The sequence below is a fragment of the Oncorhynchus masou genome, chromosome 19 (assembly GCF_036934945.1).
Source record: "Oncorhynchus masou masou isolate Uvic2021 chromosome 19, UVic_Omas_1.1, whole genome shotgun sequence".
NCBI lineage: Eukaryota > Metazoa > Chordata > Actinopteri > Salmoniformes > Salmonidae > Oncorhynchus > Oncorhynchus masou.
The window spans coordinates 27,740,562-27,759,988 of record NC_088230.1 but is presented as its reverse complement, the minus strand read 5'-3'; the positions used below and the strand labels follow the sequence as shown (position 1 = coordinate 27,759,988).

At 39.5% G+C, this 19,427-nt stretch overlaps 1 protein-coding gene across 1 annotated transcript; it reads left to right on the top strand.

Moving 5' to 3' along the window:
• The first annotated feature begins 7,037 nt into the window (after positions 1–7,037).
• Positions 7,038–8,720, top strand: LOC135505586 (homeobox protein Nkx-2.2a-like). The gene is made up of 2 exons (XM_064924653.1): positions 7,038–7,497; positions 7,962–8,720. Exons 1-2 carry the CDS (start codon positions 7,254–7,256, stop codon positions 8,504–8,506), a joined length of 789 nt encoding a protein of 262 aa, XP_064780725.1. The 5' UTR covers positions 7,038–7,253; the 3' UTR covers positions 8,507–8,720.
• The last annotated feature ends 10,707 nt before the right edge of the window (positions 8,721–19,427 follow it).

Sequence of the window (19,427 nt, the reverse complement as noted above, 5' to 3'; positions counted from 1 at the left end):
AGAAAAAGGAGGACATTTAACTTTAATTATTTTGTATACTGATGGGTTATCACTTAGCTACACACTCCTTATAAACAGTGTAGGTGGCAATTTAGACGACCTATTTCCTGTGACTGTAATTATTCTATCAGTATGATGTTCTTAGCTACTCTCTGTGACCTGTCGTGTACAGTTCAAAAGCACATGTTTTTGGGGTGGAACTGTGGAACCACAGAAGAGGTCATTTGAGAGTAAAACATTTTAAAATGGTGGACTGACTTTTGCTACATGGCTTTTGGTGACGTTCCCTCACAGAAAAAACTAAAGTTATTCTATTTGGTTCTATTCTATTAGGTTATATTCTATTCTATGCTATTCTATTAGGTTCTATTCTAGTATAATACAGTGCCTTGCGAAAGTATTCGGCCCCCTTGAACTTTGCGAACTATTGCCACATTTCAGGCTTCAAACATAAAGATATAAAACTGTATTTTTTTGTGAAGAATCAACAACAAGTGGGACACAATCATGAAGTGGAACGACAATTATTGAATATTTCAAACTTTTTTAACAAATGAAAAACTGAAAAATTGGGCGTGCAAAATTATTCAGCACCTTTACTTTCAGTGCAGCAAACTCTCTCCAGAAGTTCAGTGAGGATCTCTGAATGATCCAATGTTGACCTAAATGACTAATGATAAATACAATCCACCTGTGTGTAATCAAGTCTCCGTATAAATTCACCTGCACTGTGATAGTCTCAGAGGTCCGTTAAAAGCGCAGAGAGCATCATGAAGAACAAGGAACACACCAGGCATGTCCGAGATACTGTTGTGAAGAAGTTTAAAGCCGGATTTGGATACAAAAAGATTTCCCAAGCTTTAAACATCCCAAGGAGCACTGTGCAAGCGATAATATTGAAATGGAAGGAGTATCCGACCACTGCAAATCTACCAAGACCTGGCCGTCCCTCTAAACTTTCAGCTCATACAAGGAGAAGACTGATCAGAGATGCAGCCAAGAGGCCCATGATCACTCTGGATGAACTGCAGAGATCTACAGCTGAGGTGGGAGACTCTGTCCATAGGACAACAATCAGTCGTATATTGCACAAATCTGGCCTTTATGGAAGAGTGGCAAGAAGAAAGCCATTTCTTAAAGATATCCATAAAAAATGTTGTTTAAAGTTTGCCACAAGCCACCTGGGAGACACACCAAACATGTGGAAGAAGGTGCTCTGGTCAGATGAAACCAAAATGGAACTTTTTGGCAACAATGCAAAATGTTATGTTTGGCGTAAAAGCAACACAGCGCATCACCCTGAACACACCATACCCACTGTCAAACATGGTGGTGGCAGCATCATGGTTTGGGCCTGCTTTTCTTCAGCAGGGACAGGGAAGATGGTTAAAATTGAGGGGAAGATGGATGGAGCCAAATACAGGACCATTCTGGAAGAAAACCTGATGGAGCCTGCAAAAGACCTGAGACTGGGACGGAGATTTGTCTTCCAACAAGACAATGATCCAAAACATAAAGCAAAATCTACAATGGAATGGTTCAAAAATAAACATATCCAGGTGTTAGAATGGCCAAGTCAAAGTCCAGACCTGAATCCAATCGAGAATCTGTGGAAAGAACTGAAAACTGCTGTTCACAAATGCTCTCCATCCAACCTCACTGAGCTCGAGCTGTTTTGCAAGGAGGAATGGGAAAACATTTCAGTCTCTCGATGTGCAAAACTGATAGAGACATACCCCAAGCAACTTACAGCTGTCATCGCAGCAAAAGGTGGCGCTACAAAGTATTAACTTAAGGGGGCTGAATAATTTTGCACGCCCAATTTTTCAGTTTTTGATTTGTTAAAAAAGTTTGAAATATCCAATAAATGTCGTTCCACTTCATGATTGTGTCCCACTTGTTGTTGATTCTTCACAAAAAATTACAGTTTTATATCTTTATGTTTGAAGCCTGAAATGTGGCAAAAGGTCGCAAAGTTCAAGGGGGCCGAATACTTTCGCAAGGCACTGTATATTAAATTCTAATATATTCTCAAGAGGGACAGCATTGCAGTCTCCCAAGTTCTGTAAAGCTACATAGTGGTCGTTGTGCATTTTGTCCGCACCTACTGTCAGAAACAGCTCGTTAGCTGCTATATAGTATAGCCTTAACCTACAGACTACATGGAAGAGACAGCTGGTTAGTGGTGATATAGTATAGCCTTAACCTACAGACTACATGGCAGAGACAGCTGGTTAGTGGTGATATAGTATAGCCTTAACCTACAGACCACAGGGCAGAAACAGCTGGTTAGTGGTGATATAGTATAGCCTTAACCTACAGACTACATGGCAGAGACAGCTGGTTAGTGGTGATATAGTATAGCCTTAACCTACAGACCACAGGGCAGAAACAGCTGGTTAGCTGCTATATAGTATAGCCTTAACCAACAGACTACAGGCAGAAACAGCTAGTTAGCGGCTTAAAACAAAAATATCAACAACAACTTTCTATTGCTGGATTTGAACTTGCAACCTTTGAACTCAGAGGCAGATGCTTACTGAAATCTACTTGAAGGTAACAGCACTTAATAGTGCCCCTAGTGGCGGGTTCCCACGTCATCTTCCAGCATCCTCAGACATGGATGGATATGGAATAATGACTTGTATCATGGATGACCTGGCTGTACAGAAAAACATGAACTGTATGGGAACAGCAGAGATAAATAATTTCCGTTTAAAATACCTATTTGTTCAGATCAAATTCACAATCACCTTCCCAAAACGTATTTGTTCCTTTCCCCCCCTGTACGTGTGCTCTCTTCATTCATGGTGGTGAGAACCTGAGGGGAGCCTCAGATCAGGTAGATAAGGAAGAGTAAATTGATGACATTGTTGCCATGAATGCAGGATGTTTAGGACATGTTCTCTACAAGAGGTTAATCAGGCTGCTCTCTCTGTCTGGTATGAACCTATCCTGAGGCTAAAGCTGTCAGACTTGCTGTCAGAACGGCGTCATCCAATAATCTATATTTGTTGTTCTACATTATTGCAGGGATATTTCACATACTGAACGTGTGAATTGAACATGTTTTTCCCAATCTGAAGGAAATGTACTAGTCTTTCGCTTCAGACCTTTGACTGCTCTGCAGTCATCTTGACAGCAAACCGTTTTCTTATGGAGAGTGTCAATTGCCATTCTCAAAACCCCATGGCTTGAGGAAGAAAAAGGGATCTGAGGAGAGAGGATGTCAGGAACATGTATGCAATTGAGATTGTCCCTTACTGTTGTAGGACTGCCTGCTGTCAGTGTATTATTAATACAAAGGCGCCACCATCTGGAAAAACATGTCAATTACAGTTCTTATCCAAATGCATGACCTCGTCTTTTTCGGACAGTGGATTGAAACATGCTATTGGAGCCTATTTTGCATACCTCTATGCTTCGCAGATGTAGAGGGTTGAATTACACAGGTGGTGCAGTGCTAGTATTTCAACTGTGATTTTTGTATTTATTATGCCTCACACATCTCCTGTTGAAACCCCTATGGTTTATCCCACTGCACTCTATACACTTTTCATCTTCTTCCATCATTGAATGAATTATCGACATGTCGACTCGCAGACCATGCCACCTGCTAACTTGAATTGAGAAGAGTTTTATGGGGAATACTAATACTGGTGGATGTAGGCCAGTGTCAGTGTGAGCCAGTAGGTGGCCCTCTTCACCTAACATTGACAAGGAAGTATTTCTCAAGGCAACGATGGGATTGGTTTAGGGCAGACAGAGGCTTTCAAGTTTGAAGTTGTGTTGTACAGTGGAATACCTTTCTTGCAAGCTCTTTTCCAACAATGTAGTAATCAATATCAGAAGTAAAAAAATATTATACTATAAAATTAAGTAAAGTACAACAAAAACACACAATGAATGGAAAATAAGAAGAACATGAGAAAGTAACAAGATATATACAGGGTCAGTTCCAGTACCATATTTACAATGTGCAGGGATATTGGAGTGGTAGGGGTCGATATATATAGGGGTCAGTTCCAGTACCATATTTACAATGTGCAGGGATATTGGAGTGGTAGGGGTAGATATATATAGGGGTAAGTTGACTAGGCATCAGGATATATGCTTGTGTGTGTGTGTGTGTGTGTGTGTGTGTGTGTGTGTGTGTGTGTGTGTGTGTGTGTGTGTGTGTGTGTGTGTGTGTGTGTGTGTGTGTGTGTGTGTGTGTGTGTGTGTGTGTGTGTGTGTGTGTGTGTGTGTGTGTGTGTGTGTGTGTGTTTATTTGCCTGTGCTTACCAGGCAGGCAGTTGGTTCCTCCTCCCTCTTGCAGCCAGTAATGGTAACAGTTTGACAGGTCTGCCTAGGAGCTCTGCCCCTGACACCACTTCACACTGGTTTTCTTCTCTCAATATTCTGTCTGGGTTGATTTGATTATAAAACAGGGATCTGCCAGCATACAGAAGGCTGGCAGGGCCCTCATGCTATATGATGATACATAGGTCACAATTACATACATATTGTGATTATATGCCTCACAATTCTTTGTGTAGGTCATTGCAATTCAGTTCCGCAATAGGATGGAACTAATTGTTGTTGTAATGCATTACATTTGGAATACTATGGTACTAAGGTCTTTTAAATATAAAAACATTCTGCCTGATAAATCTGCTAACAAATCCTCAACGCCAGAATATATCTGATAACATGTCATTTAATTGTTGAATCGATACAGTATTGCATTAGTTATCACAATACTGTTTTTCCCCTGGCCCTAAGAAGGATGTTTATTGTTGTGTCCAATGTCCTTGGCTTGTTTTGACCCTAAAGGTTAGAATATAACATCACCTTTAACTAAGAACCTGCTGGGAACATTTGTTTTCTCCTTTGAGAACACAGAGAAGCTTCTGCTTGGCCATGATTTCTCTCTCTTGGACTGAGCCCAATTGACTCTGGTGAAAATTGTTCAGTAGTTTACAAAAAAAGTAGTAAGTATCATGATGTGTATAATAATAACAAATAAGGTTTACAATCTGGCAAACATTGACCTCTAACTTGACAAACATCCATTTGGGCTACAAACATTCACCAAAGATCATACATATGTGTACTTTAATAAACCATTGGTCATCCTATATCAATTACAGAAAGGTTGTATTTGTCCTGGAATAAAGTTGTGTAAATTGTAAGAGGAGACACTTCAGAAAGTGATCTGGTATCTCAGGAAGCAGGCGAGCAGAACGTGCATGGGCTCAGTGAGAGTTGTTTACCCTCTTTAGGACCTATAGGCACTAGTGTGTACCATGGAGATTGTTTTTCCCATGGTGTGTACACTGTGAGTGAGAGAGTAAACATGTAAATATCAGTGAAGTAGTCTTGTAAGCGATAGCCTCTCTGTCAGTCTAAATTAGTTTAAGAAACCTGTTACTGGTCAAACAAATACACAAGCGGTGCCATAGTTATAACACAACAATAATAATAACGTGTGTGTGTGTGTGTGTGTGTGTGTGTGTGTGTGTGTGTGTGTGTGTGTGTGTGTGTGTGTGTGTGTGTGTGTGTGTGTGTGTGTGTGTGTGTGTGTGTGTGTGTGTGTGTGTGTGTGTGTGTGTGTGTGTGTGTGAGGTAGCGAGGCTGGGCGGTCAAAGATGAATGAAGAGATAGTCCATTGAAAGCAGTTGAATACCATGACAACTAGGGGCAACCTCGGATTTATTCCAAACAGTTACGGCACATTGTAAGGGGGCGTCAATCATCTATTATCTTGCAACCGAAATAAATGCAAAATCTTAGCCTACACAAAAACTTCCAAAAGGAGCCGGACATTTGTCTACATTTTCCCCATTGTCCGCAGCTTAGCAATCGGTTTGTACGTGTGTTTGCTTAGCCTGACCACCCAGGACTCCCGGAGGATTCGCTGAGAACGAGAATCATTGTCACCCACATCACATAGCCTACTAGATGAGGGCAGCGGAGCATAGAAAAGGGGAGAGACATCAGAATAAAAAGATCTAAAACTTAATAATATGAACACGATATTCTGCGTGTTGTATTGACTCAACGGCTTCTCATTCGATTTCCCGTGAATTTAAAATAAATTGCTGCAATAAAATAAGTGTTATTAATATGAAGAAATGTTGACTAATATTCCAAAGGGAAATAGCATACTTGTATTACATTGTGTAGCTATTGATAGTTTAGCCAATGCTTGGATGGATGCATGCTGTAGTTAGCTATTTATGACAGAGACAAATAATTATAGTGATCAGAAAAAATATATAATATGGTAATAATATGGTAATAATGATGATAGTAATAAAGGATAAAATGACAAACGTGAATAATTTCAGCCTACTGCAAGTTCCGTATGTAAGACTCAATAAACGGAATGCATTATTCTCCTCTTAGAACGTATTTATCCAAACGTAGTTAGCCTATTTACAATAAACGCCTTGTAGAGATGTCAAACAACATTCTGAGCCAGGCTATGTTTCATTCATGATAGGCCCTAGGATACTTGACTTAAGCCTGCACCAAAATATTGACCTAAAAGGTCTTCATGAGTTATCCATATTAAACACCCACAATTCGAACTTTGATACGTAGACTAATAACATACATCTTTAAAGGGTGTTTTTGCTCCTAAATAGATATGTATTTGCTTTGAAGCGATACATTATAATGGTTTGAAGCAATGCAGTATAGTGGTTTGTGTAAATTACACGCCCCTCCCCATCTCGGTAATTATCTGTCCCATAATACCAGTCATCACATTTCCGAAGCACCAATGACAGAGATTTGGATGTCCCCAAACCCTAGCATTTCACATCCACAAATATTCTTCATCCACTTGACTCCAAGGACCTCCTACACGCGTTCCGTCTTTCCCTGGCTTATTCCGATTCATTTTCCATTACAGGTTCAGTGTTTTAACTAACCTTATATAGACCAATCCGACTGGCGATGGCTTCCTTTATGCAAGTGCTTCTAGACGTGCAGCATCCATGAGCCTCTCCTATCCATAAAGTCCTGCGCTCCTCCATGACCAACACATTGGAGCACTCTCGACGAGCCAGCGGTGAACAACTAGCATACTGCATGCCAGGATTAATTATTCGTTTGGCTTGAATTAACCCAAACGACACGGCCTGAATATCATTTTAACCTCATTTTGAAATAGTGTCCTCTTGTTCAGTTTTACTGGTTCAGCATAGCAGCAGGGATAAAAGCGAACTCCTGTCTACAGCGCGCACCACAGACTTTCTCACACCATGTCGTTCAACAACACAAAGATGGGCTTCTCTGTAAAGGACCTTCTGGATCTTCCTGACACCAATGGAGGTTCTGGAACGGAGGAGACCGAGGATGAGAACGAGGAGGAAACTAGTGAGATCATGACGCAAAATCCATCTTTGGAAAACGCTGGAAATGTGCCCTATAAGAGCCTTTTGTGTGATGGTGGTGGTAATTCCTACTCAAAATGGCTTGCCTCCTCCAACAGCATCCAATATTCACGTGAGTAGCTCTTAAAAAAAGTTTCATAATCATCTAGGTATATAATAGATTTGTCCACTTCCTAGTCATATCGTCCTTTCAATTACTTATCAAATAAGCCATTAATGAAAACAAAAACCTTTGCATTAACGTTTTCACTATTTCATATTTTAATTGGGCATATATCTTATGGGTTTAACTTATTAGTCTACTCTTAAAGTAGTTTGTTCATGCGTAATCAGAATGTGTAATATTATACGTGCTTAATGCAAGTCTCCTTGCGTAATTATCCACGCGTAATCGTCATAGTTTAGCCCTTGTCACCAATAGGCCATTGTTTTAGATTATATAGGTAATCTCTTCAATATATTCCATTCTTTGCTCAGATTAACTATGGGCTATGATGGAATATTAACTATATTTTCAAGGGTATTTATTGTCCATCTTTTATAATAATCAAACCGACGATTTTTCTTTTTAAACAGGTTTGTCAGTTGATTCTCGAAACGAACCCAAATCTCCAGAGCTCTCCGCTGACGAATCCCAAGATATCGACAAAGACACCGCAGTTGACAGCAGCGACTCTGGAAAGAAGAGGAAAAGGAGGGTGCTGTTTTCCAAAGCGCAAACATATGAACTAGAGCGACGATTTCGACAACAGAGATATCTCTCTGCGCCTGAGAGGGAGCACCTTGCCAACGCACTACGACTGACACAGACCCAGGTGAAGATCTGGTTCCAGAATCACCGGTATAAAATGAAGAGAGCACGCGCTGAGAAGGGTATGGAAATGGTTCATCTCGTGTCCCCAAGACGGGTGGCAATTCCGGTTTTGATTCGGGATGGAAAACCGTGTGACACTAGCAAAACTCAGGAACTTGAGGCCTCGTTTAGGGCTGGAATACCTCTCTCAGCGTATAGCGCCTATTCTCTCCATCACATGCATATGCGCTCTCACTACAGCCCCGACGCATTGTCACAACTGCCCAGTCTGCATAACTTGGCGCAAATGTACCAATGGACTTGGTAGAAGATGGATAGGCCTACTTCAAATAACTTTGATTCGAAAAATATAAATACAACTTTTCCTGATTTGAATTGAAATTATTCTCTCTATTTTACTCACATCAAAGTTAATTATGGGGTGGCCCATGAGGTCTGGACGATGTTACGCCTCGTGAGATTCCGTTAGTTTTATAATGTTTGCTAAATGAATGTTATAAATAAATGTTCTCTGTTGTAAAGTGCTCATATTATGAATTAATTTATGTTTTTTGGTGTACTGTTTATTTAACTTATATATTTATGGCCGTGAATAAACCTTTGTCAGTTTGATGTGGTTTTTATTCATTTATTAAACTACATTCAATTACTTTTATACAGGTCCAATAAGGGGAATCGAATAGACACTTAATTTAGGGTAACTTGTTTATTATTTGTTAAAATTGTTATATGCGTATAGATACAGTTACCCACAAAACTATATGAATACGAGTTCCCTTTTTTAAAGTAGCAGATCGTGCAAAACATGTTTTGTGTTTTCCTGTATCTAATTCCGGGCAGATTTGCTATTGAATCACAGAGGAAAAATAGAAACAACCCTGAAGTGAATCTCTATTGCAAACACAGTCTTCTCAGAAGTAAAAACGCCCTATGCTCGTGCCTACAACAAATAGGACTATTTTGCTGTATTTTCCTTGCGTTTCCAGTTTGAAAAAGGATGTATGGCCAGGGTGTAATCAGTTACATGTAAGGGATTACAAATTTGTTACATTACAAGAACATATATTGTAATAAGATTACAGATACTTCTGAAAACTAGAATACTTGATGATTACTTCCAGGATTACTTTTAAATTCAGAAAGGATGTTAGCGAAAAAAATCTTTAACACTTCTCTGTTTTCTCAATGACATTGAAATCAGCATTGAAAAAAGATACAAGTTTAAGTTTGTTCCACCTGAGCGAGTGTGACCAGAGGTCAGAGACCCCTATGAAGACACACCAAATGTGTTTGATGGATCGCGGGACAAGAGCAGGAATGGACTTTTGTAGGCTACAGTCCAAGCTATGTCTTCCAATGGTGCGACTATCCAACTTAAATAAACGCTCGGAGATAAGGATGACCGCAGTGGTGTAGTCTACGGCGATAGAGATATCACTTATTGTTGATATCTACATAGCGCATTGATGTAAATCACACTGCTGTTCTCTCATTTAGCTATTTGCGCTTTACGGATTGTGGTTGTTGTGGATGGCTGTTCACAAATCTAAACGCATATTTGAACCCAATAATGGTTGAATTCAAGAAGTTTAACCTGCCTATCAATCATTGTTTTTGAAACCAGTGGACAGCCAGTGAAAATGCGCTCTTGCAGCAGCTGCATAGCCTGTGGAAAAAAAGTCTGGCTTCTATTACTCAGTCTAATTCATGCTGGAAAGAAATACATCCATAGGCCTAATGGACACATGCTCAAATTCGCACTCTTTTGATATACTTAAAATCTGTAGTTGCTACAGTTTTTGGACTTATAAATTATATATATTAATGTAAAGATATAATTTAATTTTATGTACTAGTAATGTATGTATGTAGTAGAAAGCGATGGGTTAGTAGAAGAAGCCTATATAACCAATCCATAAAGTAAAATGTAACATCCATGTACGGCCAGCAATGTAAACTTTTACATTTTTATCCTGCAATAGAAGTCATTCAATTGGTAACAAACATGTTTGTCTTCTTCTAATGCGTCTTAAGGGGAAAGTAATCTAATAGTAACTGAATGTAATCAGATTACGTTACTGAGTTTCAGTAATCCAAAAGTTATGTTACTGATTACAATTTTGGACAGGTAACTAGTAACTGTAACAGATTACATTTAGAAGGTAACCTACCCAACCCTGTGTATGGCTTATAGGATTGTATATGTATGGATATTAATATATTCTGAAGTTAGACAATACAAAGCATCCTATGTTGTAATTATACAAAAGACCCATTTGACATTCTCTATTCCTATGAATAATGTTTCCTGTTGCAACAAATTCATTATAGTCAATATAAACACAATTGAAACTACATTATTTCTCACTCAGTTTCTCACAGAACTGCATGGCTTATCAATTCACAAAGAAACCCCCAATTATAGAATAGAGTGCATCTGTGCATGTTTAGCTGCACAGCATGGAAAAGAGAGGGGATGTTGTGGCAGTGGTGGATGGAGAGCTGTGAAGGTTTTTGTTCATATTTCAGCTGTGGAGGTTTGGTCAGCTCATCTCTCAGTAAGGATGAGGAATAAGTATCTGAGGTTTTGTAAAGGCTGTCACTTGGCTCTTTTGTGACCCTTGTTGGACACGTTGTATTCCGTGTGGGCAGCTGGCCTTGTGGAGGGGATGGGGAGGGACCCCTAATAAAACCCAACTTGTGTCTGCTTTCAAACATCCCATTGTTACCTCCCAAGGGGGAAAATAATTACAAATTCATGCAGCATCTTTTCAGGGAGGGGGTCCTTTTCCTAAGGTTCCTCTGTGCAACCCCACTCTTTCCATCTCTCCCTCTCTCTCTTACTCTCTCTCTCTCTAAATATTTGTAACCAGTTTTTCAGATACTTTGCACAGAAAATATCTGTACTCACTCTAGTTTTCTAAAACACATGTTGTAGTCAGTGGATAACTGTACACTCATCATGCACGTCAAGCACAACTTTGAAGTGATAAATAATAAATAATAGGTTTATAAGCTATAATGTTACTTGCATTCCTTAAAGAGTACCACAGTATGAGTCATAATACCCATAAAACCCAGGGGTCAAACAGGGAAATGGTTCCAATTGTTTTTCCACCATAAATTGTCCCCATGGGTGATTTTAGAAACACTTCAAATAAGGGCTGTGTTTCGTGTAGGCTTACCCTGGCGTGAAGTTTTGATAACTGTGTAAATCTCATTAGGACAAGGTGTCTTTTATCAATATATTCACCTGTATTTACCCCCAAAAATGAAATGTTAATTAGCTGCTAATGTGAGTCTCATAAAGAATTACAAATGCCAATATCAGGACGAGACTGGTGAATTGAGGCAAAGGTAAGAATCTCTGGATTAACCATCTAATGTTAGCTAAATGTAGTAATTAATAAATTGGCAACATTTCTTTAAATGAACAAATGACACCTCCAATGTGGGGCTCTAGTAAGTCAACCAGCAGCTGAGCATCAAACAACTATGTAGTATTTTTCGCCACAAGATGGCAGTATATGCCTTAATGAAAAAGGATAAAGATGCCGACAGTCTTCAAAGGGGATTTGTATTATAACCACTGGCTATACTGCATATCCCTTACCTGCTCCCAGAACCAATATTACGCCGACTTTGTCATTTGAGCAGTTAATAATTGTAATCTAATTTATTTGCATTGAGCATTTTAGATAAATGTTTTTTTCCCCTCAGTTGTTGTTACAGGAAGGTGTAGGTCTTTAATTAATGAGATATTTTTTTCAAAATGTATTTTGATCATATCTATTTAAATCTAATCATGTTTAGAGGTTAAGAGTTTGAATATCCATTGACTAGTTTAACAGACAAATAACAGTTCAACGAGAGTGTCTGTAAAAATCTTGTTTTGCTCAACATTCACCTCATTCAGTTTAGAACAGGCAGCAGGGGCACATGGGAGAGCTGTTAGGGGATTGGTTTGTCCACGGAGGGGAGCAGTTGGGCAAAGTACCTTGGATGAATACACAAGAATGTTCTCATTTACTAGTGATATTTGAACCTACATGCATTAATGGAGGTGGAATGGTGTGTGTGTGTGTGTGTGTGGGGGGAGGGGGGGGGGGTAGTGACATGCAGTGACAACATCTGTATGACTATTTGTTTATTTTTCAGGGGTTCTTAAAAACATTCTTCAAGCTCTGTCAAGTTGGTTTTTGATCATTGCTAGATAGCCATTGTCAAGTCTTGCCATAGATTCTCAAGACGATTTAAGTCAAAACTGTAACTAGGTCAATCAGGAAAATTAAATGTCATCTTGGTAAGCAACTCAAGTGTATTGGCCTTGTGCTTAGGTTATTGTTCTGCTAAAAGGTGAATTTGTCTCCCAGTGTCTGTTGGAAAGCAGACTGAACCACATTATTTTCCTCTAGGATTTTGCCTGTGATTAGCTCTATTCCGTTTATTTTTATCCTAAAAAACTTCCTAGTCCTTGGTGATGACAAGAATACCCATAACATGATGCAGCCCTCTCTATGATAAAAAAATATGAAGAGTGGTACTCAGTGATGTGCTGTGTTGGATTTGCCCCAAACATAACGCTTTGTGTTCAGGACATAAAGATAATTTCTTTGCCACATTTATGCAGTTTTACTTTAGTACCTTATTACAAACAGGATGCATGTTTTGGAATATTTGTATTCTGTACAGGCTTCCTTCTTTTCACTGTCATTTAGGTTAGTATTGTGGAATAACTACAATGTACAATTGATCGATCCTCAGTTCTCTCCTATCACAGTCATTAAACTGGAACTGTTTTAAAGTCACCATTGGCCTCATGGTGAAATTCCATAGTGTGTTCCATCCTCTCCTTCAACTTAGTTAGGAAGGACACATGTATCTTTGTTGTGACTGGGTGTATTGATACACCATCCAAAGTGTAATTAATAACTTCACCATGCTCAAAGGGATATTCAATGTCTGCTTTTTAAAATCCATCCACAAATAGGCGCCCTTCTTTGCAAAGCATTGGAAACCTTCCTGGTCTTTGTGGTTGAAATTCTTTGCTCGACTGAGGGACCTTACAGATAATTGCATGTGTGGGGTACAGAGATGAGGTTAAACACTATCATGTTGAACACGATTATTGCACATATAGTGAGTCCATGCAACTTAGCATGTGCATTTTTACTTCTGAACTTTTATTTTACCAATTGGTAGTTACAGTCTTGTCCCATCGCTGCAACTCCCATACGGACTCAGGAGAATCAGAGATGGAGAGCAAGCCGTACTGCTTCTTGACACACTGCTCGCTTATCCCAGAAGCTAGGAAACACCATACAGCTGGCAATTGATGTCAGCTTGCAGCCACTCAGCCCTCCACAAGGAGTCGCTAGAGCACAATAGGACAAGGAAATCCCGGCCGGCCAAACCCTTCCCTAACCCAGACGACACTGGGCCAATTGTGCACCGCCTCATATGTCTCCCGGTCACAGCCAACTGTGACACAGCCTGGGATCAAACTCAGGGCTCTAGCGACACCTCTAGCACTGTGATGCAGTGCCTTAGACAGCTGCGCCACTTGGGAAGCCACCTTCTGAATTCATTTAAGCTTAACCTAACAAAAGAGTTGAATACTTATCGACTCAAGACATTTTAGCGTTTCATTTTTTATTAATTTGTAAACATTTTTTCAAACATAATTCCACTTTGACATTATGGGTTATTGTGTGTAGGCCAGTGATACATCTCTGTAACACATTTTTGGAGGAAAACGTCAAGGGAATACCTTCTGAAGGCACTGTACCTCCTGACAAAACTACAAATGTAGGATATGAATTTAATCTGTCTTCTGTTGCTGAGAACTTGTAGTGTATTCAAGGTTTAAAAATACTTTTAAGACTTTGTAATTTCAGACTTGATTTGCCCTCACGAAAAATGTATCAACCCCTACAAAACAAATTCCATTAATTATAATCCACATAATAATTCCCATTTCCTGCCGATTCAGGATTATTTTCCTGCTGTAGCAAACTGTCTCAATTTAAGATCCTACATCTGTAGGAACTCCAGTGCTGACTGTAACTCTTCCACATATTCAGCATTCTTTACTTATTGATTTAAACCATAACCATTTCAAGTGTGGTTTTCCCTTCTTTATCAAAGACAAAGCACATGTTTTTGTGTTCATTTTCCCCCCCTACACAGTGGGGGGATGAGGAAGTAACCTTCGGTGAAGAAGTGAAACACCTACTATACCTCTGATATATGATCCAGAATGATAACCACACTGAAACCATAATATGTCCTTTGGGTTATGCTCATCCTTCGCAGGAAGAATAAATAACATATACGCTAGATAATGACTTTTCTCATAAGGATAATAGTGCTGCCTTATCCTATAGAATTGTTATACAGTGATATACAATGGTTGATTTGACAACCCTGAGCTGAAGGACCATTGTATCCCAGTAAAAGAATGCTGCCTGCAGACTCCAGTAGCCTCCTTCAACCTCAGATCCTCAGGAAGGAGCATTGTGAATCGTCATCCATCCTCCCCTGGACAATGGCTAGTATTCCTTGTTTCCTCAGTGCACTCTCCACCTCTTTCATACCCACAGACAGACATGCTCTGTGAGCCTGGAGCAGCACATGGTGTGCATCCCAAATGGCACCCTATTCCCTACATTAGTGCACTACTTTTGACCAAGCACTACTTTTGACCAGAGCCCTATGGCCCCTGGTCAAAAGTAGTGCACTATATAGGGAATAAGGTGCCATTTGGGACGTACAAGAGTTTCATTCCCTGCAGCCAGTGGCACAGATGTTAATCCCATGGCACAGTGGCACTCTGGAAATCTTGTCTACTTATCTAAGCGTGGCCTTGCCTGGCTGCCTGGCTGCTGGTCGTCCACTCCCTCAAGAGCTCTTCACGAGGAATCTGACCGACGCCACAGTCTATACAGGCAAACAGACATGTCCCGAATGGCACCCTATTCCCTACATAGTGCACTACTTTTGACAAGAGCCCTATTGGCCCTGGTCAAAAGTCGAGCACACTAAATAGGGAATAGGGTACCATTTGGGATGTAGCCTGGATAGAACGCATGCCTCACAACAAAACACGACACAACAAAACACAACACGACACAACACTCAGGGGCTCCTGAGTGACGCAGCGGTCTAAGGCACTGCATCTCAGTGCCAGAAGCATCACTGCAGTCCCTGGTTCAAATCCAGGCTGCCTCACATCCGGCTGTGATTGGGAGTCCCATATGGTTGTGCACAATTGGCACAGCGTCTTCCGGGTTAGGCTGTCATTGTAAATAAGAATTTGTTCTTAACTGTTTTACCTAGTTAAATAAAGGTTTCAGTAAATTTAAAAAAACACAACAGCGCCAGGCTTTTATTTTGGACTGAATATACCTAGGTAGCGATGTCGGAGAATTTTCGCCTCTTGTTCATCATAAAGATGTCAGTGCTGTAACTTGCATGTAAGGTGAACTATTTAAATCACTAACTGAACAATTCCTATAAAATGTTTGAAACCCTATCACTCAAAATAGTATCCCAAATAAGCACTTCTCTTTTCTTTTTGCACTGACTTTACTGATAACAGCTTTATTGAGGAAAAATGTACTTACTATGACAGTGATATGTGGTTGTTTCACCTAGCTATCTTAAGGTGAATGCACTAACTGTCAGTCACTGTGGATAAGAGCATCTTCTAAATGTATTTTGTCCATAGATTTCATAGATTAGTCAGTAAGAGGTCAACGATTACCCTCCCCCTCCCCCCTCTTCCTCTGACTGGGAGTTGGTTGCTGGGCTGGCCAGGGCAGGAGCCAGGTGGTCTGGATCCCTCCTGTGAGTGGCTTGAGTGGCTGCCTTTCCAAGAGCCCCGGAACACAGCTGCTTGTCCCATTGCTCTTCACAAGAGCAGGGGATTAAATGGAGAAGAGAGAGAATGAGGGACAGAGACAGAGACAGAGTAATAGGTAGAAATTGAAAAACGGGAAATGGAAAAAAGGGAGGGTAAATCGAGATCTTTCTAGCAAACATAGTAGGCCTATGTCATACTGCATACAGACATGAACCAGGGTTGTGAGAATAGAGGGTTTCACAAAACAGCATCTTCAATTCAAGGTGTTCTTGTCAAAATCTGAATTTTGAACTACATTTCCTGTGTATACGTGGCATGCGGCTCTCCCACCTTCTGTCAAGGTTCATGAAAGGTTAGTTTAGCGCGAGGAAGTTAACCTCAAAAACCTGGACAAAATGGAAGTAAGAAATTGTATTTTTCCTACAGATTTATTTCTAGAAACTCTAATGGTATTACGTGGGGAGTCACACAATGTAGGTAGGGATAACACAGAGAATAGCCCTGACGAGAAGATCTCCGGATGCAATTAACAAAATAGAAGTCAGAGTTTATTCAGCAAGGGTGCATGTCAGGAGACCACTCCCCCGTATAAGACCGACACAAAATCAATAAAGCTTACATCGGGAGTGTTAATGATCACTCTCTAACATGAGGGATAAACTGTGGGTGATGTTCTGCCAGATGGGTGTGAATCCACCTTAACTTTTTTTCACATCATAATGACTGTGTAGTGTTCTCCTTAACACAAAAGAGAACACACAACATGATTAGTCTCGTAATATCCCAATATCAATACGTCGTTTCAAATATTGCATTTTTCCTGATCCGCAGAGGGCAATCTTCTTCAGTTAGTTGGGACAGAGATGTGGGTGATTTCGATGAAAATGCAATCACTCTCCTGAGTGTTTATGTGGTTTGCTAAATGAATTGTGACGTGCGCTGCAAAGAATAGGCGGGAGAAAATCAATTTAATTGCGATACCTAAACTGCAAAGTGCCACTTATCTTTATGCTCGCTGTTGAGCACTTTGTGGCTGTGCTTTTCATTACGGTGTACTAGACAGTGGCATAAAATCATATTACACGTGAATAACCTGATTGAAATATTGATAATATCTATCACATTACACAGTCATATACAAAATAGCAGAATTTTTTCACATCCTCAGCATATTGTACTAAGCTCATAAGGTACATTCTTCAAGAATCAATGGGTATAGCCAACATTTCATTACAATAGAACAGTAGTCAATCTTACAATCTATTCCTGTAATGCTCCTTACACAGTATGCTATGGCCCAGCTGTGTGAGGCTGAAGTGAACGGCCGTCATATTACACATGGCATCTGCAAACTAAATTGGCTAGCATGATACAATGGCTCACATCAAAGGAACCATCACAGTTCATTTCAAGTGCATGCACAATACACCAGGCCAAGGATCAGGCATGTCCAGCCAAGTAGTCTTCTTCACAGAATATAACATCTTCCTTGTTCTTGGTGGATGTCTTTGCATATTCATCTATTTTCAAGTGACCCTTTAATTATAGACAGCAGATTCATATTCCTTGGATCTTTGTTTTGTACAGATGTTTTTATGCCAATAATTGATAACAAATATTTCATGACTATATCTCACAATTAATTTTAGCAATAGGGGACAGAATCACAATAGGACATGGTTATATATACATATATAAACATTTACATTCATATAATTAATCATTTAAGCCATCCAATGGCTCAATAAAGACATTGAAGAAGGTGATATGGAAATGATGTATAGTCCCCATTCCCTATCATATCAGTCTTGATGCTTTGCCTCATGGTGTAAAAAAAGACTAAACATAGGCTATAAAAAGAGTTGTTGTGCTGCGATGTATGGTGTCCCAAATTTGGGGAGCAATATATGTAGAAATACCATGGAACTGGAAATAGATCTGTATCTCCTTTTGGAGTTACCATGCTAGCCTGCCAATAGAATACCATCAAATTGATGCGTGTGCCCTTGAGATGATTGGACCTGATATTGTTAGGTGTGTCATAGAAACACCTTAAAAAGATGACCTTGAGATAGGAGCGCTACATACAGTATAGGCGTATACTAGGCTATAGGCCTATAATCATTATTATCCTCATCATTGGTATGTCTACTAGTCTAACAGCTTACTATGGCATTTGACCAATTTCGCTTCGAAATTGATTATTTTGCTTAATTTGCTATAAAATGCGCTATAAAAATATAACCTGCAAGTTTCAGATGTGTCGATAATGCACGTATTTCTTGGTGTAGGTGTATCAATTTCTATTCCTGCTACTACTAGCCTACAGAAACGCCATTCAATTCTAAATTATTATATACGATCATTTATTTGATATCGGCTGCTGATATCCTTTGATTGCACTTTAATCAATACAGTTGTCCACACTTGAACAATATAGCCTACTGCAGAGTCCAAAGCTAAAGCCACAGTCCCCAACGCATTAGCATTTCATTCCCTAAGAAATATGAATTGAAAGACAAAGAATACTGCAGCAGATGACAGGGTCTTGAGTAGGCTCACACTTTTATCACTTGGAAATGTGTACAATGCAGACCCACGTACCTAGACGACTGCATGCGAAAAATGTAAAAGTTTGGTGCACTAATCTGCCAAACAATCAGCAGTTAATACAAGGGTCAATCCATAAAATACACATTGGGAAAATCAAAATACAGTAAAGCAATAAATTAAAGCCCTCCATGAGCAGAAAGCTTGAGAATAAGCTGCTATTATACTTATACTAATATGTCCATATTTCGCTTTAAATTTGCTTTAAATTAGTACGTATATGCTACATATAGATGCCGCTTAGATTTCCGAATAGCACATAGTAATCGATTATGTCTAGAATACAACTTTTTCTTAAAATGATATTTTACACGATACCCAAGTGCTTCCATTAAATCAATTAAACATATTACAAAATATTTGTGTGGCATCTTATTAAATAGCCTGTTATCATGTTAAAACAATACTCTATTATACATAACTAAATTGAATGTCAATTATAGGTCTATCTTCTTATGATTTTGGCGCACTGCTGTAAGTAATTCTAACTTGTTTTCTCAGGTAAAGAGGTGGTCTTTGGCGACAGGTCAGGTTACATTTGATTGCAAAGCATAAATGACTAGGCCTGACATCTCATCGTGTCATGATATTTCTCCTCCGGGTTAAGATTAGTTCAGTAGATTAGTTCAGTAGACTTGACTAATTTCACAACTGTATCAAGTAAATTCCTTTTCCAATTGTTGATTTATGCATTTAGGCTACTATGCTCTTTAGACCACCTACGAGATTTTGCTCGTGCATGCCCCCAAAAGCA